The 26,804-nt window shown below is 44.4% G+C and overlaps 1 protein-coding gene across 1 annotated transcript; it reads left to right on the top strand.

The window, feature by feature from the left end:
* Positions 1 to 5,745: 5,745 nt before the first annotated feature.
* LOC135514856 (uncharacterized) lies at positions 5,746 to 25,967 on the top strand. Its single transcript, XM_064938517.1, has 4 exons — positions 5,746 to 5,899; positions 12,085 to 17,578; positions 17,762 to 17,824; positions 23,493 to 25,967. The coding sequence occupies exons 2-4, from the start codon at positions 12,181 to 12,183 to the stop codon at positions 23,759 to 23,761; spliced, it is 5,730 nt and encodes a 1,909-aa protein (XP_064794589.1). The 5' UTR covers positions 5,746 to 5,899; positions 12,085 to 12,180; the 3' UTR covers positions 23,762 to 25,967.
* The last annotated feature ends 837 nt before the right edge of the window (positions 25,968 to 26,804 follow it).

The following is a 26,804-nucleotide window of genomic DNA, read 5'->3' on the forward strand; positions in this document are numbered from 1 at the left end:
CAGTCAGCCAGACTCTTCCAGATCTGCCAGTCAGCCAGACTCTTCCAGATCTGCCAGTCAGCCAGACTCTTCCAGATCCGACAGTCTGCCAGACTCTTCCAGATCCGACAGTCAGCCAGATTCTTCCAGATCTGCCAGTCAGCCAGGATCTGCCAGAGCCTTTCTCCTCTCCTGCGCTGCCGGAGTCTCCCGCCTGTCCGGCGCTGCTGCCGGGGTCTCCCGCCTGTCCGGCGCTGCTGCCGGGGTCTCCCGCCTGTCCGGCGCTGCTGCCGGGGTCTCCCGCCTGTCCGGCGCTGCTGCCGGGGTCTCCCGCCTGTCCGGCGCTGCTGCCGGGGTCTCCCTCCTGTCCGGCGCTGCTGCCGGGGTCTCCCGCCTGTCCGGCGCTGCTGCCGGAGTCTGAAGAGCCCCTCTGTCCCGAGCTGCCCCTCTGTCCCGAGCTGCCCGTCGGTCCCGTGTTGTTAAGTAGGGTTGCCGTGGCTGGGAGGTCACGGAAGCGGACAAGGTGGGGGAAGACTGCGGTGAAGTGGGGGCCACGTCCAGCACCAGAGCCGCCACCGCGGACAGATGACCACCCAGACCCTCCCCGATAGGTTCAGGTTTTGCGGTCGGAGTCCGCACCTTGGGTGGGGGGGGGGGGTACTGTCACACTCTGGACATAGAAACATACAAAGTAAACTATGTTTTGATTGGTCAGGGTGTGATCTGAGTGGGCATTCTATGTTGGATGTCTTGTTTGTCTATTTCTGTGTTTGGCCTGATATGGTTCTCAATCAGGGGAAGGTGTTAGTCATTGTCTCTGATTGGGAACCATATTTAGGTAGCTTGGGTTTCACTGTGTGTTTGTGGGTGATTGTTCCTGTCTCTGTGTTTTGCACCAGATAGGGCTGTTTTCGGTTTTCGTATGTTTGTTAGTTTATCGTGTATAGTTTCCGTATTTAATAAAATTAATCAAAACTACGCTGCATTTTGGTCCGCTCCTCCTTCCCACAACGAAAGCAGTGACAGGAAGTGCAATTAGGCTTGAAACCTTTGGGATGTTTTGATGTATAAAGTCGTAGTATGAGAAGAGAAAAGGGTTGCTGCATGTTTGGGGAAGTGTCTGTGTGACCGAAGACCCCAGATATGCAATCTGGCACAAGAGCAAGTCAGTATTTTTCACTGCGACTCCAACATGTTTATTACCTAAACTTAATGAAGGTATATTAAACAATGTTTACTGTTAGGTTCTACTCCAGGTACAGACCAGACAGACACTGATAAAAACACAAACCAGATTTATTCACTCAACTGGATACTTCAGCTGAATAGCACAAGTCACACAAGCATATACACTGAGTTTGCAAAACATTAAGAACACCAGCTCTTTCCATGACATAGACTGACCAGGTGAATCCAGATGAAAGCTATGATCCCTTATTGATGTCACCTGTTAAATCCACTCCAATCAGTGTAGATGAAGGGGAGGAGACTAGTTAAGAGGCCGGTTAAAGAAGGATTATTAAGCCTTGAGACAATTAAGATGGATTGTTTATGTGAGCCATTCAGAGGGTGAATGGGCAAGTCAAAAGATTTAAGTGCCTTTGAACGGGGTATGTAGTAGGTTCCAGGAGCACCAGTTTGAGTGTGTCAATAACTGCTACACTGCTGGGTTTTTCACTCTCAACAGCTTCCCGTGTTTATCAAGAATAGTCCACCACCCAAAGGACATCCAGTCAACTTGACACAACTGTGGGAAGCATTGGAGTCAACATGGGCCAGCATCCCTGTGGAACGCTTTCGACACTTTGTAGAGTTGTATCATACTTATGCTAAAATGTTTGTTCTATTCTACTACCATTTACTTTGTTCGTACTCTTTTATTATTTCTTATCGTTGTATTGTCAAGAAGGAACCTGCAAGTAAGCATTTAGTTGGACGGTGTCGACAATGTGTATCCTGCACATATGACTAATAAAACTGGAAACTTTAATGCGTTACCCCCAACACTGTAGTTAATACAGTTGTTACTGTTCTCTCTCTACTAACCGATCGCTGCAGCTGTACATAGTCTATCGGTAAATAGCCCACCCATTTTTACCTCCCTCATCCCCATACTGTTTTTATTTATTTACTTTTCTGCTCTTTTGCACACCAATATCTCTACCTGTACATGACCATCTGATCATTTATCCCTCCAGTGTTAATCTGCAAAATTGTAATTATTCGCCTACCTCCTCATGCCTTTTGCACACAATGTATATAGACTCTCTTTTTTTCTACTATGTTATTGACTTGTTTATTGTTTACTCCATGTGTAACTCTGTGTTGTCTGTTCACACTGCTATGCTTTATCTTGGCCAGGTCGCAGTTGCAAATGAGAACTTGTTCTCAACTAGCCTACCTGGTTAAATAAAGGTGAAAAAAATCCTCTCTCTTTCCCTCTGTCCTTATCTTCACCTCTCATCTTTCTCTGTCTACCCCCTCCCCCCTTGTTTTTTCTCTCTCTACCCCCTTCTCACACTTCACCCCTCCCCTCTCTCCTCTTTCTCAGAGAAAGGCATTCAAGGCATTTGCAGAGCTCTTCCAGGCAGCCTCATCCAGGCCGGCCCCCTACGGTTTCTGTGCCTACCCCTCCCGGGCCATCTACGCTGTAGACCTTATGCTCAAGTGGGGCACTGGGGACAGAGGTGAGGCCTGGCAGTATTCATGCGTACTTATCATGCGTATGTTTCTGTACCTCCAAGTGTGTGTATTGTGGGAGCAAATACTCATGCCAATGATTACTGATAACCATTATAATCTAGACCAAAGCAGATGTGAGCGTTAACAAGCAAGAACTGAGACTGGAAGATAATGGTGGCGAAGTCAAGGGGACTTATTATTCTCCATATAGAGGGGGGTGACTCTGTGTGGTATGTAAAGAGGGAAAACTATAATAGACAGGGCTCTGTGATGAGGAAGTTAGCTGTTCCATGGAATTGCTCGGCTCGGTTACTTTGTGATAAAGTCTAACTGAATTTACAAGTTCCAGTATTGGTGCAAGCATTTGACTCAATATTTCCACAACATTATGAATGAGATTGTCAGGTTGTGCGCTACTGGTAAGAAGTCAGGTGCAGGGTAGCCTAGTGGTTAGGTCGTTGGACTAGAAACCGGAAGGTTGCAAGTTCAAATCCCCAAGCTGACAAGGTAAAAATCTGTCGTTCTGCCCCTGAACAGGCAGTTAACCCACTGTTCCTAGGCCGTCATTGAAAATAAAAGTTTGTTCTTAACTGACTTGCCTAGTAAAATAAAAGGAGAACGGAGATTTGTGATCAGGCGCACACTTTAATTGGCAGAAGTAACAACAGACGGATGCAACTGCATCAAAAACCTCCAGGCAAAAGTTCAAAGCGTGACAGCAGTCACAAACACAGTATGCATAGGTTGAACAATTAAACACACTCGGATTAAAAGATAGTGAACACGTTAGGAGTGTAGATGATACGTCTTCTGTTATTTAAAATGTGTGGCTCAGTTGGTAGAGCATGGCGCTTGGAATGCCAAGGGTCATGGGTTCGATCTCTGCTGGGTTTAACAGTTCATTTGTGATTTATAACACATACTGATCCTTACAGAGGTTTAGTTTCACTAAACTGATAACAGCATATAGGAAAATGGCTATACTGTATATGATTGAATCACATTTTATTGGTCACATACACATGGTTAGCAGATGTTATTGGTCACATACACATGGTTAGTAGATGTTATTGCGAGGGTAGCGAAATGCTTGTGATTCTAGATCTGACTGAAGTATAATCTAACATGTAATCTAACAATTCCACAACAACTACCGAATACACACAAATCCTAGTAAAGGGATGGAATAAGAATATGTACATATAAATATATGGATGATCGATGACCGTGCGGCATAGGCAAGATGCAATAGATGGTATAAAAATACAGTATATACATATGGGAGGAGTAATGCAAGATATGTAAACATTATTAAAGTGGCATTATTAAAGTGACTAGTGATCTATTTTTTAAAGTGGCCAATGATTTCAGGTATGTATGGAGGCAGCAGCCTCTCTGTGTTAGTGACAGCTGTTTAGCAGTCTGACCTTGCATTCTGGATGGTAGCGGGGTGAACATGCAGTGGCTTGGGTAGTTGTTCTCCTTGATGATCTTTTTGGCCTTCCTGTGACAACGGGTGCTGTAGGTGTCCTGGAGGGCAGGTAGTTTGCCCCCAGTGATGCGTTGTGCAGATCGTACCACCCTCTGGAGGGCCCTGTGGTTGTGGGCTGTGCAGTTGAGGTACCAGGCGGTGCTACAGCCCAACAGGATGCTCTCAATTGTGTATCTGTAAAAGTTTGAGGAGTTTAGGTGACAAACCTTAGTGGGAGTTTCCCCGTAGTGATAGTTTACACCCAGGGGGATAGGTACAATATCCTGTGTGGCTCAGTCGGTAGAGCATGGCGCTTGCAACGCCAAGCGTCGTGGGTTCGATTCCCGCTGGGACCACCCATATGTAAAAAGTAGTGGCCCCAGCCGACTTGTAAGTCGCTTTGGACAAAAGCGTCTGCTAAATGGGATATATTATTATTTTATTATTATTACAATGGCACTGTTCATCTATAAATCAATAGTTATACCATTGAGGAGTATACCGGTGTAGACCATTGTATACTAAATCCCATATACTTAATCAAATTTCTTACACATAATTTGTATTTCATAATTTGTGTGAAGAGTGTGGTGGAAAATGGTCTTAGAAATATGACACTTACAATAACTTGTGAATTCAATAAAGGCCTTTAATACATGGGTATCACAGGCCGTGCTGGTCCACGGAACAACCTTTTTCCTTGTGCACTGGCCCTGTTTTTATACACATACAGCATATGAGTCCATCCCACATGCAAATGAAGTTCTTTCCCTCAGTCCTTCTGCCACCATTATCTTTTGGCTTAAGTTTCTTGCTCGTTCACGCCCAATAACGCCCATATCTGCTTTCAGTTAGGTTATAAAGGTGTGGCAAGGACTCTCCTTGGTATATCCTTCTGGTATTGATCTGTCCTGCTGTCCTAAGTGCTTATGGCTTTGGCCTTTGCACTTATGTTCAGCTTAATGTGCACCACCCGATGGGACTCCCAGTCACGACTGGTTGTGATACAGCCTGGATTAAAACCACGGTATCTGTAGTGACGCCTCAAGCACAGAGTTTTCTTGCCAAGCTATCTATTAGCCATACATGTGGGGTTGCCACTTTTCATACTCCCCTTTCTGAAATCCTGATTTGTCTCTTTCGACTTGGATAACCTCTTTAAAGCACACCGTACAGTTGTCTAACACCGTTGACATGCATGACAATTTCAATTTCACCATTGAATATGTTTTCTAAATAGCTGCAGATCTATAGTCATTTCTTCCATATCACTAAGCATTTGTTCAGTAATAAATCAGATAACGAAACAACTGGTTTTTGTTTTGAGCTTGATCAACGGTCAGTTTATAGCAGAAATAGAAAAAAAATGTATAAATTATAGCAAAAACCTAAAACCGCAGAGAAATTATAACGTATTTCTGTAGATTAATTTTGATTTGTTGTAATATTGGTTTTATGATTTTTTTTGTCATTTGCTTTGAAATAGTTAGAGAATACTGCGGATCAGTTGCGAAGAAAACTCTGGGGGGCGTGGAATTTGAATCTACTGGTACCAGCCACGGGCGCTCCCACATATACATTTGAAGAAGTTCTAACAGAAGATAGGAGTTTTTTTTGCCAATAATGCACTATAACGTTGGAAGCTGATAAACCCCACCCCAGAAGAAGAAGAGTGCGAGTTGTTGATTGATAGATATCGGTTGGGGATATCAATGTGTTAAGCTGATCTGCCGTATGTGAAAGAGAGAGGAGCGGGGCACACTTTCTGTAAGTATCCTAGGAACATCCAATGGTTGACATGAACAACAATGCTATCTATGTTGAACAGTGTTATATTTGTGCAAAAAAAGCAGCAGATTTACGTATGGGTCTTCATTCCCCAAGAGATATCCAAGCAAATGCATGGATGAACGTTTCAAGGTGTTTGCGCGTCACTTTGTAACACATTTTTAGCGCAATCATGTTTGACATGAACAACAATGCTATCTATGTTGAACAGTAGTTTATATTTGTGCCTCAAAAAAAGCATCGGATTTACGCTTGGGTATTCATAATCCAGGAGCTATCCAAGTAAATACATGGACGACCGTTTTAATATGTTTGTTCGTCACTTTGTAAATAAAAGAGAGCCGCACACTCTCGGAGCTCATATGCAAAAATGTAATTACCAACGTTTCGACAGCCAAGCTGTCTTCATCAGGGTATAATCACAAACACTGCGGGATGACTCGTTTATATAGTGTCAAAAGACACAGGTGTCTGTAATCATGGCCAAGAGTGGCCTAATATCATTGGTTAATAATAACATATTAAAATGTCATACAAACAGCAAATGGATAGCATACGATCATAGATTAATTTGACTACACAAGTTTACAAACAATTACAATGGCAAAGTCACAATAATCACAAGAATAGCTTCAGATCAAAGTCTACGTTGAGACCGAAAGGCGCAAGGGTCTTTAAATTAAAGATCCAGGCAGCCTCTCGTTTTAACAATAAATGATCAAGGTCACCCCCTCTCCTAGGGAGGGTGACATGTTCGATGCCAATATAACGCAGAGACGAAATCGAGTGGCCTGCCTCCAAGAAGTGGGCCGCAACTGGATAAGTAAGTGGATAAGTTTTTACACCTAATGGTGCTACGATGCTCTGAGATACGTACTTTTAATTCGCGCTTTGTTTTACCTACATATTTTTTTACCACAAGGACAAGTTATAAGATAAATAACTGCCTTAGTGGAGCACGTAATAACACATTTTTTGGGGATCCATTTCCCTGTTTGTGGGTGTTTGAAGGATCTACATTTATAAGTGCCATTGCATTGAGCACAGCCATTACATTTGTAATTTCCATCCAGTAGGGGCGCAAATAGACGTTGTTCAGGAATATCTTGGGGTGGTTCGTCACTTTGTAACACATCATAAAGCGGCAATCAGTAGAGGAAACAATAACGAAGTGAATCCCTGCCACTGTTTCTATAAAAATCTGAGGGATGGGGTTTGGAAAAATGTAGCTACTCTAAAATTCATATACATCGCTGTGGATGCAAAGACTGACCATCCATGATATCAAAAATTATTGCTTTAACCACGTTTTGAGGCTATACAGTCAGTGGCGATTTTAGCATGTAAATGTTGGTGGGGCAAACAAGTAGATTTTTTTAATGCATGACAGCAAAGACACAGCACTTAGCAATACATTAATTGCACTATAACGGTGACAAACGGTGCCCAGGAACTGTTAGGGCCTACATTAACTCGTCCCAACAGCAGAGATTTATTTTCAGCAACATGGGTTGAATCCTTACAACTGCTACAACCACTGCTTACCACTGAGCCTTGTCTGGCAGCGAAAGTGTATTCAGCTTAATTTACTAACTGATATGGCAGACTTGCTTAAACAACTGTGGTTTCTTGGTTTCTACTGACAATTGAAATGTTCAAACTATGGAACAATGAGCAGATAAGAGGCCATCCATACATTTTATTAAGAAATTGATGAGCGAGCTAAGACAGTCAACATAAATATTTGTTCAGCACGTTTGAAATGTACAGCAATTCAGATCATGGGCTGTTCTTACAGTATTCTTCCTGTACACCAAGTCAGAACCATAGGAAAAGTAAAGGGGGCATATAAGCAGACAATAAACGCTCTTACAATATTCGATGAAGACATTTCACCACCAAGTCATAACAGTGGGCTAAGTTACGAGGGGTAAAGGGATCAAATTATTAGGGTGAGGCACATGGGTAACTAACAGCTTACTACACAACATACACTTAGTATTACTTTCTTAGCCCGTAGTATAAATATCTCCAGGGGCACAACTTTGGTTTTTAGACGTGAGGGGGACATTATTATTATTATTATTAGTGATGCACCAATATTGTCAGAGACTCCAGTCACCCAAGTTCTAGACTGTTTTCTCTGCTACCGCACAACAAGTGGTACCGGAGCGCCAAGTTGGGGACCAAAATGACCTTCAACCGCTTCTACCCCCAAGCCATTAGACTGCTGAACAATTAATAAAAATCGCTACTGGACTATTTACATTGTACACTTCTGCTACTCGCTGTTTGTTTGTTACCTATGCATAGTCACTTCGCCCCCACCTACATGTACAGATTACCTCAACTAGCCTGTACCCCTGCACACTGACTCGGTGCCAGTGCCTCCTGTATATAGCCTCTTTATTGTTATTCTTATTGTTTTACTTTTTAATATTACATTTTATTTTAGCCTACTTGGTAAATATTTTCTTCTTCTTGAACTTCACTGTTGGTTAAGGGCTTGTAAGTAAGCATTTCATGGTAAAGTCTACACTTGTTGTATTTGGCGCATGTGGCAAATAAAATGTTGATTTGATATGACATTTTTGGCCGATACCATATCCAATATTTTCCTCGCCCAAGAAAAACAGTTCAATAACCGATATATTAAAAAAACTTGCGGCCTTTTAAGTATTCTAGTACAGTTAAATAGGTAACACATACACATGGACGCAGCAGTCTAAGGCACTGCATCTCAGTGCAAGAGGCATCACTACAGTCCCTGGTTCGAATCCAGGCTGTACCACAACCAGCCGTAATAGGGGGTCCCATATGGCGGCGCAATATTGGCCCAGCTTCGTCCGGGTGTGGCCGGTGTAGGTCATCATTGTAAATAAGAATTTGTTCTTAACTGACTTGCTTAGTTTAATGTAGGTTACATAAAATAATGACAAAAAATACAATAAAAAATGTATTACATACATACAACCTTAAAAGTTTCTGAACAAACAGAGTAAAAACTCAAACGGACGACTAGAAAAAGTGCAAACCAAGTTTAATCACCCACTCGGTCAAATAGCTGCAAAAGACGAGCACAAATATTTATACCCTCCTACTGGGCGGAGTCAACTCATTGCACATCTAGACAGACTATAAATCTCTGTTGCTAGTCAGGAACTGTTACTGTAATTTAATTATACCAATATGTATTCATTAATTTAATTCCCTTAATCTATTTTATGAGAATTTGTAAGATTCTTGTTTGCATAAAATAGACAGAGAACAGTCTTTTCAATAATAGGTAACAGAATTTATTCTCGGAGCGCGCTGCCACGTTACCACGAGCAACAGTTTATATACAATAACATGACGTCATTTCATTGCTTAACAGAATCCCCTCCTCTAGACCGGGATAAAGGGAACTTTAAAAGTTCATTCTAACCACCCTAGCACATACACAGAACACACAGCACAACTGAATTAACTTTTAACTCCTCAACATTATTAATCACCACTTAGCTGACAGTTCTAATTAACAGAAAAGACAGTGAGTGCATTCCTAGGTTATCTAAAACACCCCAGTGCTAAGTTTCGTCGGTTCAACCATAGGTTAACTACCTTATCTGTTTACTTAATCCACAACCCATTTATTTTCTCCTAGTTGGAATGGTGGTCATTAACTTTAATTACTCCTTGTCCGTGTCACACAATCCCTTCTTATGAACTCACATTGTTAATCAGATATAATAAAACAGAGTATAAGTTTACTTAGTTACAGTTCCATTTAAAATGATTTGTTCAGTCATTTAATCATAATTTTCCTAACAGGAACTTGACTGGTTCTTCTCACTGGCGTAGTCATGGCCCTGCCGGATGCTATAACCTGTGTCGTGGAAAATCGGTTCAAATATAACGCTTACAAGAACTTGTGAAATCAAATGGGCTTTTAATACAAAGTATAGCAAGCCGGAGTGGTCCGCGGAACACACACCGCTTCCCAGAGCCCCGGCTCCTGTATTTATACACATATAGCATATGGGTCCAACCCATATGCAGATAAACATACTTCCCCTAATTCTTCTGCCACCATTATCTTTTTAGTTCAGGCTTCCTGCTTGTTCACGCCCAATAATGCCCATATCTGCTTTCCGTTAGATTATAATGGTGGCAAGACCCTTGCTTTGTCCTAAAAATAATATACATTCCTCTATTCTATAGGCCTATGCTTTGGCCCTGCACTTAGCTTAATGCGTTCTTTTGTATGTGTGTTCTTATCTAGGATCAGCAGACTATGTGTCTCCTCTATCTTTAGTGTGTCCAGCTGTAATATACATTCCTCTATTCTATAGGCCTATGCTTTGGCCTTGCACTTAGCTTAATGCGTTCTTTTGTATGTGTGTTATCTAGGATCAACAGACTGTGTCTCCTCTATCTTTAGTGAGTCCAGCTGTAATATACATTCCTCTATTCTATAGGCCTATGCTTTGGCCCTGCACTTAGCTTAATGCGTTCTTTTGTATGTGTGTTCTTATCTAGGATCAACAGACTATGTGTCTCCTCTGTCTTTAGTGTGTCCAGCTGTCCTATACAATAGCCAATGCATTTTACCAGAATGGCAAATGCACTCTCAGTGTATCTTTCTCTTGTGTTACAGTATTATGTTCCTCCCTATATGTACATCTTTCTCCCACAGTCGGCGTGGAAGGATATGTGTGTGGGATAGGACTGTTTTTTCTCTCTCACTTCATCAGTTTACTTGACCTTGGGCTGAGTTCCTCGCTCCTCCCTGTCCTACCATGATCAGTGACTAAAAGCAGATTACTTTGCTTTGCCTCTCTCCTTAGGAGCCTTGATATTCAACCATAACATTTTTGACAGAATGTAAACTTTCTGTACTCCACTTGTCTCACTCATTAACTTTCCATATGCCACATTCTTATTACTCCCTTCATTGACCCCAACCTTCCTTAGACATGTAATCAATAAGATATGGTAACCTTAATAAGTCTATTTTAAGCTAGAATCCAACGATACACACTACATATGTATTTATATACTGGGGCAGCAGGTAGCCAAGAGTGTTGGGCCATTAAACGAAAGGTCGCTGGTTTGAATCACCGAGCCAACGAGATGAAAAATCTGTCTATGCCCTTGAGCATGGCAGTTAACCCTAATTGCTCCTGTAAGTCTCTCTGGATAAGAGCCTCTGCTAAATGACAACAAAAAATATATTTTTGCCATAACTCACTCTAATATATAATTCTTATTATATCTTGTGTAAATTCATCCGGTGTATATACATATAGATTGCATTTAGACTGCTGTTACAGTCCTATTTGAATTGTGAATTTGATTCATTACAACATTTTATTGTAAAGTATTACTTTGTACTTGTTTGACATTTTACTGCATTCTTAGGAGCTAGTAACATAAGCTTTTCAGCTTACTTTTTTAGAAAGCTACATTTTTAATGGGCATGGTCTAATAGATTCAACAAACAAAACACATATCTCATATCTTCTATTATGAACCAGAAAATCAATAGTTGTATCTGGTTGCTTATTAAAGTTAGCTGGCTTAATTGATTGAGATCGTAGCATACCACTCTGGTCCAAACCTAGAGGGGCCAATAGCTTGAAACCTGGTGTGACTAGGGAAGTTGTCTACATAGCTAAGAATGAATAGGCTCCATTGTTATGTTAACCGTTTAACCAGTGTGATTCATGCACTTCAAGGTTGCGTCTCTGCATCACTTCAAGGCTGGAGAAAGTTGTTGTGTGGTCAATTGTTATAATAATGATTAGCCTGAGACAAGTTACCTTGGTTTAACCCTGAGAAAGGGTCTTGGATATCAACAATGCCAATATTATATACCACATAGATGTGGAGGGATCAACACCCTCTCTGATTCCTCTGGAGGGTCAACCTGATCTGAGGTGGAACTCAACTCCTGCCCAGACTGCTATGTGTGGGGCACAGGCTCCTCCTATAGGAGTGTGTACTATATTGATGGTGTTACTTGATTGTGATCTGCACTCTAACTAACTTTCAGTCCATAATGTCAACTGGCAGTCATATATCATAAACATGTTGCAGTGTATTTTAGAAAAATCAATAACTTGGTTAATGGATAACCATTGCATAGTTTTCACAATAGTTTCTCTTTTTTCTCTCTCCAGAATTGACCTATCACAATTGAACTTTTGAGTATGGTGCCCCATATGCTTGTAATGCAGCACAACGCAATGTGCTGGGACGGATAGAACTGACACAACATGGATAACGCCTGTGAAAATGCCAGATCAAGAGAATGGAGCTATGGTGATGGATACAGCCGCCATAATATGGCTCAGTGGGAAAGTGCTCCCCCTGCTGGTGAAAGACAGTACCTCATCCAACAGGAAAGGGAACGCCAGTGGCTGAACCATGAGAAAGAAGCTGCCATACGGGCCCACTACAACTCCCTTAGACAAAACTCTCCAATGGACTTCCGTGGACATGGGGCACAAGAGACCCAGCCTCTGCATCTGTATCATCAGGACCATCACAGAATGGCTCCGAGTCAGAACATAAGGGATTGGCCGAATCTGAGAGGCCAGGCATCCCCTAATGTAACCTTACACCGCAGTGGAGAGAGAACAGAAACATGGGCTAAGCATGAACCCCACTTCCCCAGCTATGAGTTTTTGCCCCCACTCATTGTCGAAAGAGGGCATGATGATATAACCCATCGCCATAAAGCTGACTGGGATTATATGGTTGGTCGGATAGTGAATCATAACAAGCTCCATTGCTTGGAAAGCAAATGGCAGATGTTAGATCCCACCCATTCCAATGGACATGCTAGAGGACATTTTAATGAACAATCAAGGGGACATTCTAATTCCTATTCCAGGGTTCATTCTACTGAATGCTCAAAGGGAAGTTCTAGGGGTGGGTCTAGTGGATGTTCTAGGGGTGGGTCTAGTGCACGTCCTAGGGGTGGCTCTACTGCACGTTCTAGGGGTGGCTCTAGTGGACGTTCTAGGGGTGGCTCTAGTGGACGTTCTAGGGGTGGCTCTAGTGGACGTTCTAGGGGTGGCTCTAGTGGAGGTTCTAGGGGTGGCTCTAGTGGAAGTTCTAGCGTCCATTCCAGCAGGTCTCCCAGGCTGGACTTCCAGGCTAAGCATGTCAACCCTTTTCAAACTATGACCAACAGTTCTACAGACATTCAGAACGCCAACATCACTCCAACTGTTCCTACGGTCAACAACAAACACAGTGAAACAACATCAGGACATACAACAGGTCCTGCGAGATATTCTACATCACTTGTGCAGACCTTTACTACGACTGCACAGCAGTGTGTTTTTACGGATTTCCCTTCCACGGGAGGTACAGAATCTGGTGTTGTTGACCTAAAAGCAGCCCAGGTAACAAATGCAGACACCCATGGTATACTAGGACCTAGTGTTCCTTTCCAAGCCATAACACAACATACAGATCATCTTCCTGGCAATGATGCTCTGGTTTCTCACACACAGATCTCTACCACCCCTGAACAGCAACATGCTTCCTCTCCTTCTCTCACCGACACCCCTCAGGAAAAATCTCATAAACATAAGATCTCACTCAAGGAAATACAGCACTGGCCCCAGAGTGTTTTAAGATCTAAAAATGGACCTGTAAATGGGAATAACTCAACACAAGACCCCTCTCAGTCCCAACAATCTAGCACAGAGAAGATGTATGTTTTACAAGCAGGCAAAACACAACTACATCTAAACACCAAAGACTACCAGGCGAGGCCCCCTGGGAGGTTTAGTGATGAGGACTCCACTATACGGCTGGAGATTAAGTCCACCCCCAGGTACATGACCCTGACGGCAGTCGCCACCGCTCCGCCGCCCCCCGTGGCTATCGTCCCGCCAATGGGTCCACAGCAGTCCCCAGAGCCCATGGAGACAGAGAATGCAGGCAATGAGCTGCCATTTAAGATTTTACAGACCTGGTCCATCAATGAAAAACAGGCAGAAAACCTGTGGGAAAGAACTAAAGATGATGCAAGCTCTCTCTCTGTCCTAAATGAGATGGTTCAAGTTGAGAGTCTTCTGGAGTGTGATAAACCTGTAGATGCATCTGCCACAAGTCCAATGGCATCTACAGGAGAGGACAATGATGAGGTCCGTCAGGTCATCACACAAATGGACAAGAGATCACCTTCACCATTTGTCCACACCAACCCTCAGGCAACTGATATTGTATGCATCGGTGGTGCCCAGATAATCGTGGAAGGTAGCTCTAATGTTGCAGATGAGAGCACTCTTGATTTGTCCACAATTGCTGAAGTTCAGTTCAAGTTATGTGCGCTGCAGAGACTGGTTACTTATCTGGAGAGTGCGACAACAGTCACAGAGGCAAAGGATGGTTGTCTCGAGGCCATATTGAAGTTGTATTGGGGAGGGGATACCTCTAACCTGTTAGAAGCCTTAAAAGATCAAATGGATGAGAAAATCATGCAGGATGCGTCTGCCTGGGCCGCAGAGGATGAGAAGGCCGTGGTTTTCTTTGCAGTCAGTGGTATATCACTAGGGGAAGTGCTCGAGAAGTTTCCCATTCCAGTACATGTTGACACCTCTTCCCAAGTGGGTTACAGGTCGTCATGGTTAAATGTCAACGAGAAGCTGAATGACATTGACAAAGATTCTGGAAGAGCTTGGTCTCTGTGGTACATACCAGATAAAGCAGAGGACAGTTCCAAAGTGGTTGGAGGTGTCCAGAAGGATGACACCATCCACAGCAAGATGGAGACCGTGGAATTTCCTGCAGAAGCAACAGACTCAGACCTCACAACAAACACAGACCTCACAACAAACGCAGACTTAGAGGCAGAACCCCATTCCCCAATGATTTTGACCGTCCTCACACCAGAGGATGCTGTGAAGCTGCTTGCTGAAACAGAGGCACCAGACACAGACCTCAAAACGGTCGTAGACCTCACAACAGACTCGGACACAGAACCCCTTTCCCCAATGAATTTGACCATTCTGACATCTGAGGATGCCATGAGACTGTTTTGCCAGATCGAGAATGGCTCTCACCTCCAATTCGCGTCCCCTGAATCCTGCTCTAAAAACAAAGATAAGACACAGACAAAGCAACTAGAGAATATAGAAAGTGGCAGCTTAGATAAGTCCTGCTACTGTCCTTGTGGTATTGAAACTGACAATGGGTTTGAAATGGACCTATGCTCCAGTTGTCAGAGAGAGAAAGGATTGCAGCAAGATACAAGATGCATAACAATCGCTCACTGCTTTACCATGTCATGTACAAATGATCAGGAGACAGAGGTCCCCAATGACTCTGGGGGGAAGGTGACTGTTGACAGTCAATGCAGGGACAAGAAGCAGATACATTCAACTGAAGAAGAGGGTGATGACAATAAATCCAGTGACAATAAGACACAGGGTGAAATGCAGCAATGGACAGGCGTCATACCGATCATTGACTTTTTTTTCTGGTCAGATACAAGTGAGGATTCCGATCAGGAGACAGAGGAGAGCTATAATGAACAACATGCTCAGATTGAGGCTCATGCTTCTAATGTGAAAAGGACAGAGCCTGAAACTGATGCCAAAGCACCATGTGAGTCAGCCCAAGAACGTACGACCCAAAGCAAAGTCAGTCCTGGTTCTGAGGATAGGGAAAGATGGCAAGAGAAGGACCAAGACTGCAGGATGAGTACATTACCACGTCCCAAGGTTGAAAACCCCTCTAAGGTAAGAGCTAACATCATAGCAGACAACTGGTGTTCACCTATAGAGGACTGTGGTTCACCTGTAGAAAAGTATGACAAAGTTGCTGACTTTGTCACCCAATACAAAACCTGCAAGTCAAAGAAAAAAGTACATCAAAAAATGGAAAAGGAGAAGACCCTCCATCCAATGTCATCTGACAGGCAAAGTTACAAGAAAAGCCATGGGAGAGCAGAGAGGGGAAGGACACCATCCCAAACCGCTAAGAGCTCTGGGTTGAAGGCAACTGTGGATAATCAATGCAGGGACCTGAAGCCACATGCATCACACAAGTGGAGACATTCAACTGAGAGTGATGAAAATCGATGTAAAGACAAGAAGAGGGGATCATCAACTGTGAAAGAGTGTGAGGGCTGTCAATCCAGGGACAAGAAGCCACCGAAGAGGAGACATTCAACTGAAACTGATGGCAGGAACTCAGACTCCAAAGAGTCACAGTGCCAGTTGGTGGACATAGAGAGGAGCAGTGGAATCTCACTCCCATGCCCTAGGGTGAAAACCCTCCATGTGCAGGGATCCTCAACCACCATCATTCCTCTCAAAATCTCCATAAACATCCCCAAAAAGACTTCCATAAACACCTCACCCTCTAAACATACTGAAGTCCCCAGAATGCCAAAGACTAAAGCCCAGAAAAAAACTAACAGACACCGCTCCCCTGCAAAGTTAATGTCTCATGTTGTCAAAGAGCGGCAGAGGAACGACATCAAACACAAGCAAAAAATTCAATGCCAAAAAGTCAGATTGAAAAAGCTGTCCTTACCCAAACATCTTGTCAGGAAAGGTTCTCCATCAAGCCGGGAGAGCGAGGAAGATTCTCCACCAAGCCTGAGGAGAGGGAAAGGTTCCCCACCAAGGCAGAAGAGGGTGGCGGATAGAGGAGAGTCTGGGGGTTTAGGGATAATGGTCTCTAAGATTCCTGACTCGTCCAAGAAACTAAAACCTACGGCAGAGAGTGACTTGACATCCCAACAAAAATTGACACAGATTCCGAAGGTGTTGAAAAAGAATGAGAAAGGAAGGTTGTCAAAAAGTGAGTGTGAGTACGAGTCGCTGCCCCCCAAGCCAAAGCTGCCAAGGATTCCGAAGCTTCCGAGGACTCCAGAGGTTTCAAAGGATTGGTGTGAGAGAGAGAACAGAGAAGAGACATCTCCCAGTGCTTCACCTGAATCACAAATGCTGAACAAATCTGCAAGAGTGGCACACAAGCCCAAACCTTTTATCAAGCCTGCCAGGCCCAATGGTTATAGCCCAGGTAGTCATGCTTGCCCTAATCCGGCCAGGTTATCACCGGAACATGACAACCGCCATTTTGGGGCAAAAGTCTCTGCGAGGCAGCAGGTGTTCTCAGATTGGGAGAGCAGCTTTGTCCCGACTCCAACCCCCCGGACTCGCAGGCAATCAGGGTGTCCTCCAGAGGAAGTGGAAGGTCAACAGGCCAGTCCCAGGTCCACCTCGGAGACCAGGATCATCCGACCCATTCTAAAACGTGTCGATGCTCCGCCAAAACCCAAGCGGAACATCAGCTTTCCTTTGAATCCAAGAAACGTGCACTACTTCAAGCCCAGTGAATATGAAAATTACGTCATGTTCAACAGGTCTTACACAGATCCGGAAGATGCACAGCGCTATGATGATGAAGAGGAAGATACTTCTGTGAACTGCCAGAACAAGAAGAAACAGCCCCCCGTTATGGAAGCGAAGCAGCAAGATATAGGGGAGCTGAAGCCTGGACCAAGCGGTTTATGTGAAAAGCGCTTCAAAAGGAAGTGGGAAATGCAGGAGCCTGCTGCCATTTTGATGAAGGAGAGCATTGTTCAGGCAAAGCATTGGACGAAGTCTCTCCATCGTGATCCTCCAAAAGAATTCAGACACTCAGGTAAGGACACTAATCACAAGCCACTGGCAAAAGAAAATGGCATGTATTCCCTTAAAGTTTTTGTGTAATATGTATAGCTAGCATGGGACATGAAAAACGAACACACAGAATAACACAAAACAGGTCAATATTTAGATACAATTTGTTGGATTTTCAGTCATTGACAAGTTCTTCTGGTTACAGCAAAAATAACTGGAGTTGGTTACATCAAGTCAGAGAAGCAGAAGAGGCCAAATGAAATTGAAGGTAAGTCGCAGGCTATGCTAGCCTCACATCATAGGCTACTTTTACAATTGCACCAATGATTTCCCAGTATTTCAAACTGCTGTATATGTATTTTTACTTTTATAAAAATGTCAGATCTAGACAGTTCGATGTTGGGTTCTGATTGGAATCATCTATATCAGTAGTTCGCAAACTTTTTACCGTCCCTTACCCTTCAAACATTCAACCTCCAGCTGCGTACCCCCTCTAGCACCAGGGTCAGTGGACTCACAAAGGTTGTTTTTTTGCCATCATTGTAAGCCTGCCACAAACTCAACATGCGTTACATTTATTAAACATACGAATGAGTGTGAGTTTGTCACAACCCGGCTCGTGGGAGGCTCGTGGGAAGTGACAAAGAGCTCTTAAAGGACCAGGGCACAAATAATAATAATCAATAATTTTGCTCTTTATTTAGCCATCTTACATATAAAACCTTATTTGTTCATCCAAAATTGTGAATAACTCACAACAGGTTAATGAGAAGGGTGTGCTTGAAGGGATGCACATAAATCTGCAATGTTGGGTTGTATTGGAGAGAGTCTCTGTCTTAAATAATTTCCCACAGACAGACTGTGCCTGTATTTAGTTTTCATGCTAGTGAGGGCCGAGAATCCACAATCACATAGGTACGTGGTTGCAAAGGGAAACAGTGTCTTAACAGTGCGATTTGCCAAGGCAAGAAACTCTGAGCGCAGCCCTATCCAGAAATCGTCCCCACAGTGAGTGTACGTACATACCCCAACCAGAAGCCATGGATTACAGGCAATATTTGCACTGAGCTAAAGGGTGTAGAGCTGCCGCTTTCAAGAAGCGGGACTCTAACCCGGAAGCTTATAAGAAATCCCACTATGCCCTTTGACGAACCATCAAACAGGCAAAGCGTCAATACAGAACTAAGATCGAATCGTACTACACCGGCTCCGATGCTTGTCGGATGTGGCAGGGCTTGCAAACTATTACAGACTACAAAGGGAGGCACAGCCGAGAGCAGTCCAGTGACACAAGCCTACCAGATTAGCTAAATAACCTCTATGCTCGCTACGAAGTAAGTAACACTGAAACATGCATGAGAGCATCAGCTGTTCCGGGTGACTGTGTGATCTCGCTCTCCACAACTGATTTGAGTAAGATATTTAAACAGGTCAACATTCACAAGGCCACAGGGCCAGACGATTTACCACGGTGTGTACTCCGAGCATGCGCTGAGCAACTGGCAAGTGTTTTCACTGACATTTCAACCTCTTCCTGTCTGAGTCTGTCATGCCAACATGTTTCAAGCAGATCACCATTGTCCCTGCGCCCAAGACCACTAAGGTAACCTGCATAAATGACTACCGACCCGTAGCACTCACGTCGATAGCCATGAAATGCTTTGAAAGGCTGGTCATGGTTCACATCAACACCATTATCCCAGAAACCCTATACCCACTCCAATTTACATACCGCACCAACAGATCCACAGATGATGCAATCTCTATTGCACTCCACACTGCCCTTTCCCACCTGGACAAAAGGAACACCTATGTGAGAATGCTATTCATTGACTACAGCTCAACGTTCACCACCATAGTGCCCTCAAAGCTCATCACTAAGCTAAGCGCCCTGGGACTAAACAAATCGCTCTGCAACTAGATTCGGGACTTCCTGACGGCCGCCCCCAGGTGGTAAGGGTAGTTAACAACACATCTGCCACGCTGATCCTCAACACGGGGGCCCCTCGGGTGCATGCTCAGTCCCCTAATGTACCCAGTGTTCACTCATGACTGCATTGCCAGGCACGAATCCAACACTATCATTAAGTTTACTGATGACACAACAATGGTAAGCCTGATCACTGACAACGATGAGACAGCCTATAGGGAGGAGGTCAGAGACCCGAACGTGTGGTACAAGGACAACAACCTCTCCCTCAATGTGATCAAGACAAAGGAGATGATTGTGGACTATAGGAAAATGAGAACCGAGCACGCCCTCATTCTCATCGACAGGGATGGAGTGGAGCAGGTCGAGAGCAGGTCGTTCACTTCACCAACAAACTAACATGGTCCAAGCACACCAAGACAGTCGTGACGAAGGAATGACAAAACCTATTCCTGTAGATTCCATTGAACCTATTTCCTTGGGAGACTGAAAATATTTGGTATGGGTCCTCAGATCCTCAAAAGATTGTACAGCTGCACCATCGAGAGCCTCCTGACGGGTTGCATCACTGCCTGGTATGGCATATGCTTGACCTCCGACCGCAAGGCACAACAGAGGGTAGTGCGTACGGCCCAGTACATCACCTGTGCCAAACTTCCTGCCATCCAGGATCTCTATATCAGGCAGTGTGAGAGGAAGGCCCTAAAAATGGTCAAAGACTCCAGCCACTGAAAACATTGACTGTTCTCTCTGCTACCACATGGCAAGCGTTACCAGAGTGCCAAGTCTAGGTCCAAAAGGCTCCTAAATAGCTTTTACCCACAAGCCATAAGACTCCTGAACAGCTAATTAAATGACTGAAAGACCTGTGTGTTGTTTTTGTTAATGCAGACAAAAAATATAGTTGGAGAGTCCCTGTAATCCTAGACTCGAATCATTCAGGTGAGAAAAAACATCAACCAGTCGAGTTTCTCAGTCGTGTGAGAAACTCGTCATCGTGCAAGCGGTCAGACAAGTGAAAATGGTCAGTAAAGACAACTTTAAGCTCATCTCTCAATTTAAAGAAAATGTCAATACTTTGCCCCCTGATAACCAGCGCACTTCTGTATGTTGTAAAAGCGTTACATGGTTGCTGCCCATATCACTGCATAATGCAGAAAATACACCAGAGTTCAGGGGCCTTGCTTTAGCAGAAGTTAACCATTTAAACTGTAGTGTCCAAAATGTATTTTGGAATTTTGTTGCTTTACAACCTGTAATTTAAATGTATTTTTGTTTGTTTTTCATGTAATGGACATACACAAAAGTCAAAATTGATTAAATTAAAATAATAACATAAGCATTTGTATTCACCCCCTTTGCTATGAAACCCCTAAATAAGATCTGGTGCAACCAATTACCTTCAGAAGTCACATAATTAGATGGTCTTAGGTTGACTTTATTTGACTGTCACATGATCTGTCACATGATGTCAGTGTATATATATATACACACACACACAACTGTTCTGAAAGGTCCCAGAAAATGCACCACCACCAAGCAAGTAGCACTATGAAGACCAAGGAACTCTCCAAACAGGTCAGGGACAAAGTTGTGGAGAACAGATCAGGGTTGGGTTATAAAAAAAAGAAAAAAATTTGGAACATGCCACGGAGCACCATTTTAAATACATTATTAAAAAATGGAAAGAATATGGCACCACAAACCTGCCAAGAGAGGGCCGCCCACCAAAACTCACGGACCAGGCAAAGAGGGCATTAATCAGAGAGGCAACAAAGGGACCAAAGATAACCCTGAAGGAGCTGCAAAGCTCCACAGCGGAGATTGGAGTATCTGTCCATAGGACCACTTTAAGCCGTACACTCCACAGAGCTGGGCTTTACGGAGAGTGGCCAGAAAAAAAGCCATTGCTTTAAGAAAGAAATAAGCAAACACATTTGGTGTTCGCCAAAAGGCATGTGGGAGACTCCCCAAACATATGGAAGAAGGAACTCTGGTCAGATGTGAGTAAAATTCAGCTATTTGACCAAGGAAAATGCTGTCTGGCACAAACCCAACACCTCTCATCATCCCGAGAACACCATCCACCCAGTGAAGCATGGTGGTGGCAACATCATGCTGTGGGGATGTTTTTCATCGGCAGGGACTGGGAAACTGGTCAGAATTGAAGGAATGATGGATGGTGCTAAATACAGGGAAATTCTTGAGGGAAACCTGTTTCAGTCTTCCAGAGATTTGAGACTGGGACAGAGGTTTACTTTCCAGCAGGACAATGACCCTAAGCGTACTGCTAAAGCACCACTTGGGTGGTTTAAGGGGAAACATTTAAATGTCTTTGAATGGCCTCGTGAATTTGTGGTATAACTTAAAGATTGCTTTACACCAGCGGAACCCATCCAACTTGGAGCTGTAGCAGTTTTGCCTTGAAGAATGGGCAAAAATACCAGTGGCTAGATGTGCCAAGCTTATAGAGACATACCCCAAAAGACTTGCCGCTGTAATTGCTGCAAAAGGTGGCACAACAAAGTATTGACTTTGAGGGGTGAATAGTTATGCATGCTCAAGTTCAGTTTTTTTGTCTTATTTCTAGTTTGTTTCACAATAAAAAAATATACTGCATCTTCAAAGTGGTAGGCATGTTGTGTGAAACAAATGATACAAACCCCCCCAAAAATCTATTTTAATTCCAGGTTGTAAGGCTACAAAATAGGAAACATGCCAAGGGGAGAATACTTTCGCAAGCCACTGTACCTGGCAGCTTCATTAAATAGTACTCGCAAAACACCACTCTCAATGTCAACAGTGAAGAGGCGACTCCGGGATGAAGGCCTTCTAGGCAGATTTGCAAAGAAAACGCCATATCTCAGAATGGCCAATAGAAAATAAAAGATGAAGATGGGCAAAAGAATAGACACTGGACAGATGAATTCTGACTAGAAGACCAGCATCCCAGAGTTGCCTGTTCACTGTTGATGTTGAGACTGGTGTTTTGCGGGTACTATTTAATGAAGCTGCCAGTGAGGCATCTGTTTCTCAAACCAGACACTCTAATGTACTTGCCCTCTTGCTCAGTTGTGCACCAGGGCCTCTCACTCCTCTTTATATTCTAGTTAGAGCCAGTTTGCTCTGTTCTGTGAAGGGAGTAGCACACAGCGGCGTACGAGATCTTCAGTTTCTTGGCAATTTCGTTCCATGGTATAGCCTTAATTTCTCAGAACAAGAATAGACTGACGAGTTTCGAACCCACAAATGCTGATGCTCCAGATACTCAACTAGTCTAAATACGGACCGTTTTGTTGCTTCTTTAATCAGAACAACAGTTTTCAGCTGTGCAAACATAATTGCAAAAGGGTTTTCTAATGATCAATTAGCCTTTTTAAAATGACATTCTTGGATTAGCTAACACAACGTGCCTTTGGAACACAGGAGTGATAGTTGCTGATAATGGGCCTCTACGCCTATGTAGATATTCCATAAAAATAATCAGCTACAATAGTCATTTACAACATTAACAATGTCTATACTGTATTTCTTATCAATTTTATGTTATTTTAATGGAGAAAGAAAATGTGTTTTTCTTTCAAAAACAAGGATATTTCAAAGTGACCCCAAACTTCTGAACGGGTGTGTGTGTGTGTGTGTGTTAACATGTTTTTGCATATCTTGAATGGGATATGCAAAATAGGTTTACATTGAGCACCTCTGACTCCTGCAAGTGTTGGCCTTCAGGTCCAAAAATACACTTTCTGACCACTTGCATGTATGGAAAGTTTTGTTCAAATCAAGAGGGGTGCAGTCAAAAAAGTGATTGCAATCAAATGGAACGACCCATAAAGTAAAGGGAAAGCTCGGGGGAAAAGTTGATGTACTTGTTCAGAGTGATCCTGTGTACATTCAATAGACTTTTGAACTGAAAAGTCCACTTACTGATCCTTCATCTGCACTTGGAAAGCCAGTAGCTGGGTGACGGCTATTTCTCACCTGCTTGCTTATGCTTGCCTCTTAGGTTCCTCTCGGAATTCAAGTCCTCGTCACGGTCATCATTCAGGTTCTTCTCAGAATTCAAGTCCCCGTCACGGTAACCATCCGACTGACTCTCTGCATGCAAGTCCCCGTCACGGTCATCATTCGGGTTCCTCTCAGATTTTAAGCCCCCCTCGTGGTCACCATTCATCCTCCAGCCAGGGGAGAAGAGTTGAGCCAACGGCCAGGCACCATGGCTTTCCGGTGGACGAATGGAACGAGTGGTGGTCAGAAGACAGACGTGATTCGTAAGCCAATCAGTCGGCCATGACAGGATACACCAGACAGTACAATAGTTGATGCAACCTGCAAAGACAATGACATCGTGCCTATGCTGTTTAAAAAAAAACTTGAAACACTACAGACAGCGCCTAAATGTAGGCTACATTATGCAGTTTAATTTTCTACATGTTTTTAGATTAATACATGTCTTATTTCTCTCCCTATAATAAGGTTGGTTATCTGTGGTTGAAACAGTCAGAAGTGTGTATTATATACTATGTACATTGTTGCTCTTGACACCTAACATGCTGACCAAACCGCCCGCTTGCGTGGGTACGCCATCGCGTGCAAGTTGATTTTGTTCACCCACACCAGAAGCGATCAGGACACGCAGGTTGAAATCAACACACTGATTAGATTAATTTGTGGACAGGTCAAAAAGCATTAAACATTTATGGCAATTTAGATAAATTAGCTAGCAACAGCAAGCGAGCTGTCAGCCACCAAGTATTTAGTCAGCCACCAATTGCGCAAGTTTTCCCACTTAAAAATATGTGAGAGGCCTGTAATGTTCATCATTGGTGTCACGGTTTTCATATGGTGAAGGAGAGTCGGACCAAACTGCAGCGTGTCTATTGTGATCCATGTTTAATAAAACAAACGTAACACGAATCAATACAAAACACTACAAAAACAAATAAACGAAAATGAAAACCGAAACAGCCTAAACTGGTGTCAACTAACACAGCACAAGGACACTAAGGACAATCACCCACGACAAACTCAAAGAATATGGCTGCTTAAATATGGTTCCCAATCAGAGACAACGATAAGCACCTGCCTCTGATTGAGAACCACTCCAGACAGCCATAGACTTTGCTAGATAACCCCACTAGCTACAATCCCAAATACATACACACCAAAACCCCAAGACAAAACACACCACAATACAAAAACTCCATGCCACACCCTGGCCTGACCCAATACATGAAGAAAAACACAAAATACTTAGACCAGGGCGTGACAGAACCCCCCCCCCCCCCCCTAAGGTGCGGACTCCCGAACGCACCTCAAAACAATAGGGAGGGTCCGGGTGGGCGTCTGTCCATGGTGGCGGCTCCGGCGCCCCTGGATAGACCACCCTCGCCGCCGACCATGGCCCAGTAAGTCCTCACCCAGAACCCCACTGGACTGAGGAGCAGATCGGGACTAAAGGACAGCTCGGGACTAAGGCAGCTCGGGAGTGAGAGAAAGCTCGGGAGTGAGAGAAAGCTCGGGAGTGAGAGAAAGCTCGGGAGTGAGAGAAAGCTCAGGCAGGTTGATGGATCTACCAGATCCTGGCTTGCTGGTGGTTCCGGCAGATCCTGGCTGACTGGCGGATCCTGGCTGAGTAGCAGATCTGGCGGATCCTGGCTGACTGGCGGATCCTGGCTGACTGGCGGATCCTGGCTGACTGGCGGATCTGGAAGAGTCTGGCTGACTGGCAGATCTGGAAGAGTCTGGCTGACTGGCAGATCTGGAAGAGTCTGGCTGACTGGCAGATCTGGACAGACTGGCGGCTCCTTGCAGACTGGCGGCTCCTTGCAGACTGGCGGCTCCTTGCAGACTGGCGGCTCCTTGCAGACTGGCAGCTCTGGCTGCTCCAAACAGGCAGGAGGCTCCGGCAGCGCTGGAGAGGAGAAAGGCTCCGACAGGGAAGGAGAGGCGAGGCGCACTGTAGGCCTGATGCGTGGTGCTGGCACTGGTGGTATTGGGCCGAGGACACGCACAGGAAGCCTGGTGCGGGGAGCTGCTACCGGAGAGCTGGGGTGTGGAGGTGGTACTGGATAGACCGGACCGTGCAGGCGCACTGGAGCTCTTGAGCACCGAGCCTGCCCAACCTTACCTGGTTGAATACTCTCGGTTGCCCTGCCAGTGCTGCAAGGTGGAATAGCCCGCACTGGGCTATGTAGGCGAACCGGAGACACCGAGCGCAAGGCTGGTGCCATGTAAGCCGGCCCAAGGAGACGCACTGGGGACCAGATGCGTAGAGCCGGCTTCATGGCATTTGGCTCGACGCTCAATCTAGCCCGGCCGATACGCGGAGCTGAAATATACCGCACCGGGCTATGCACCCGCACTGGGGACACCGTGCGCACCACTGCATAACACGGTGCCTGCCCGGTCTCTCTAGCCCCCCGGTAAGCACAGGGAGTTTGCGCAGGTCTCCTACCTGGCGTAGCCATACTCCCTGATAGCCCCCCCCCCAATAAATTTTTGGGGCTGATTCCCGGGTTTCGCTCTGCGCCGCCGTGTCCTTCCTTTCGACTCCATTCTCCTATAGCACTCTTCGCACTGCTCCAGCGAATCCCAGGCGGGCTCCGGCACTCTCTCTGGGTCGGCCGCCCACCTGTCTATTTCTTCCCACGTCGTATAGTCCATACTGTACTCCTCTTTGGGCTGCTCCTGTTTCCTCTTCTCCTGCTGCACCTTTGGGTGGCTACACTCCCCTGGTTTAGCCCAGGGTCCTCTCCCATCAAGGATTTCCTCCCATGTCCAGAAATCCTTAATACGCAGCTCCTCTTTGGGCTGCTCCTGCCTGTTGACACGCTGCTTGGTCCGTTTATGGTGGGTGATTCTGTCACGGTTTTCATATGGTGAAGGAGAGTCGGACCAAACTGCAGCGTGTCTATTGTGATCCATGTTTAATAAAACAAACGTAACACGAATCAATACAAAACACTACAAAAACAAATAAACGAAAATGAAAACCGAAACAGCCTAAACTGGTGTCAACTAACACAGCACAAGGACATCAAGACACTAAGGACAATCACCCACAACAAACTCAAAGAATATGGCTGCTTAAATATGGTTCCCAATCAGAGACAACGATAAGCACTTGCCTCTGATTGAGAACCACTCCAGATAGCCATAGACTTTGCTAGATAACCCCACTAGCTACAATCCCAAATACATACACACCAAAACCCCAAGACAAAACACACCACAATACAAAAACTCCATGCCACACCCTGGCCTGACCCAATACATGAAGAAAAATAACAAAATACTTAGACCAGGGCGTGACAAT

This window comes from Oncorhynchus masou, chromosome 26, assembly GCF_036934945.1.
Source record: "Oncorhynchus masou masou isolate Uvic2021 chromosome 26, UVic_Omas_1.1, whole genome shotgun sequence".
In the NCBI taxonomy this organism is placed as follows: domain Eukaryota; kingdom Metazoa; phylum Chordata; class Actinopteri; order Salmoniformes; family Salmonidae; genus Oncorhynchus; species Oncorhynchus masou.

What these genes read in the sequence shown, in the direction of transcription:
- LOC135514856 (XM_064938517.1), top strand. Translation starts at nt 12,181, where the DNA reads ATGGATAACGCCTGTGAAAATGCCAGATCAAGAGAATGGAGCTATGGT. An exon ending in AAAAGAATTCAGACACTCAG is followed by an intron (nt 17,579 to 17,761) that starts GTAAGGACACTA and finishes TTCTGGTTACAG; the next exon opens with CAAAAATAACTGGAGTTGGT. An exon ending in GAGGCCAAATGAAATTGAAG is followed by an intron (nt 17,825 to 23,492) that starts GTAAGTCGCAGG and finishes CTTGCCTCTTAG; the next exon opens with GTTCCTCTCGGAATTCAAGT.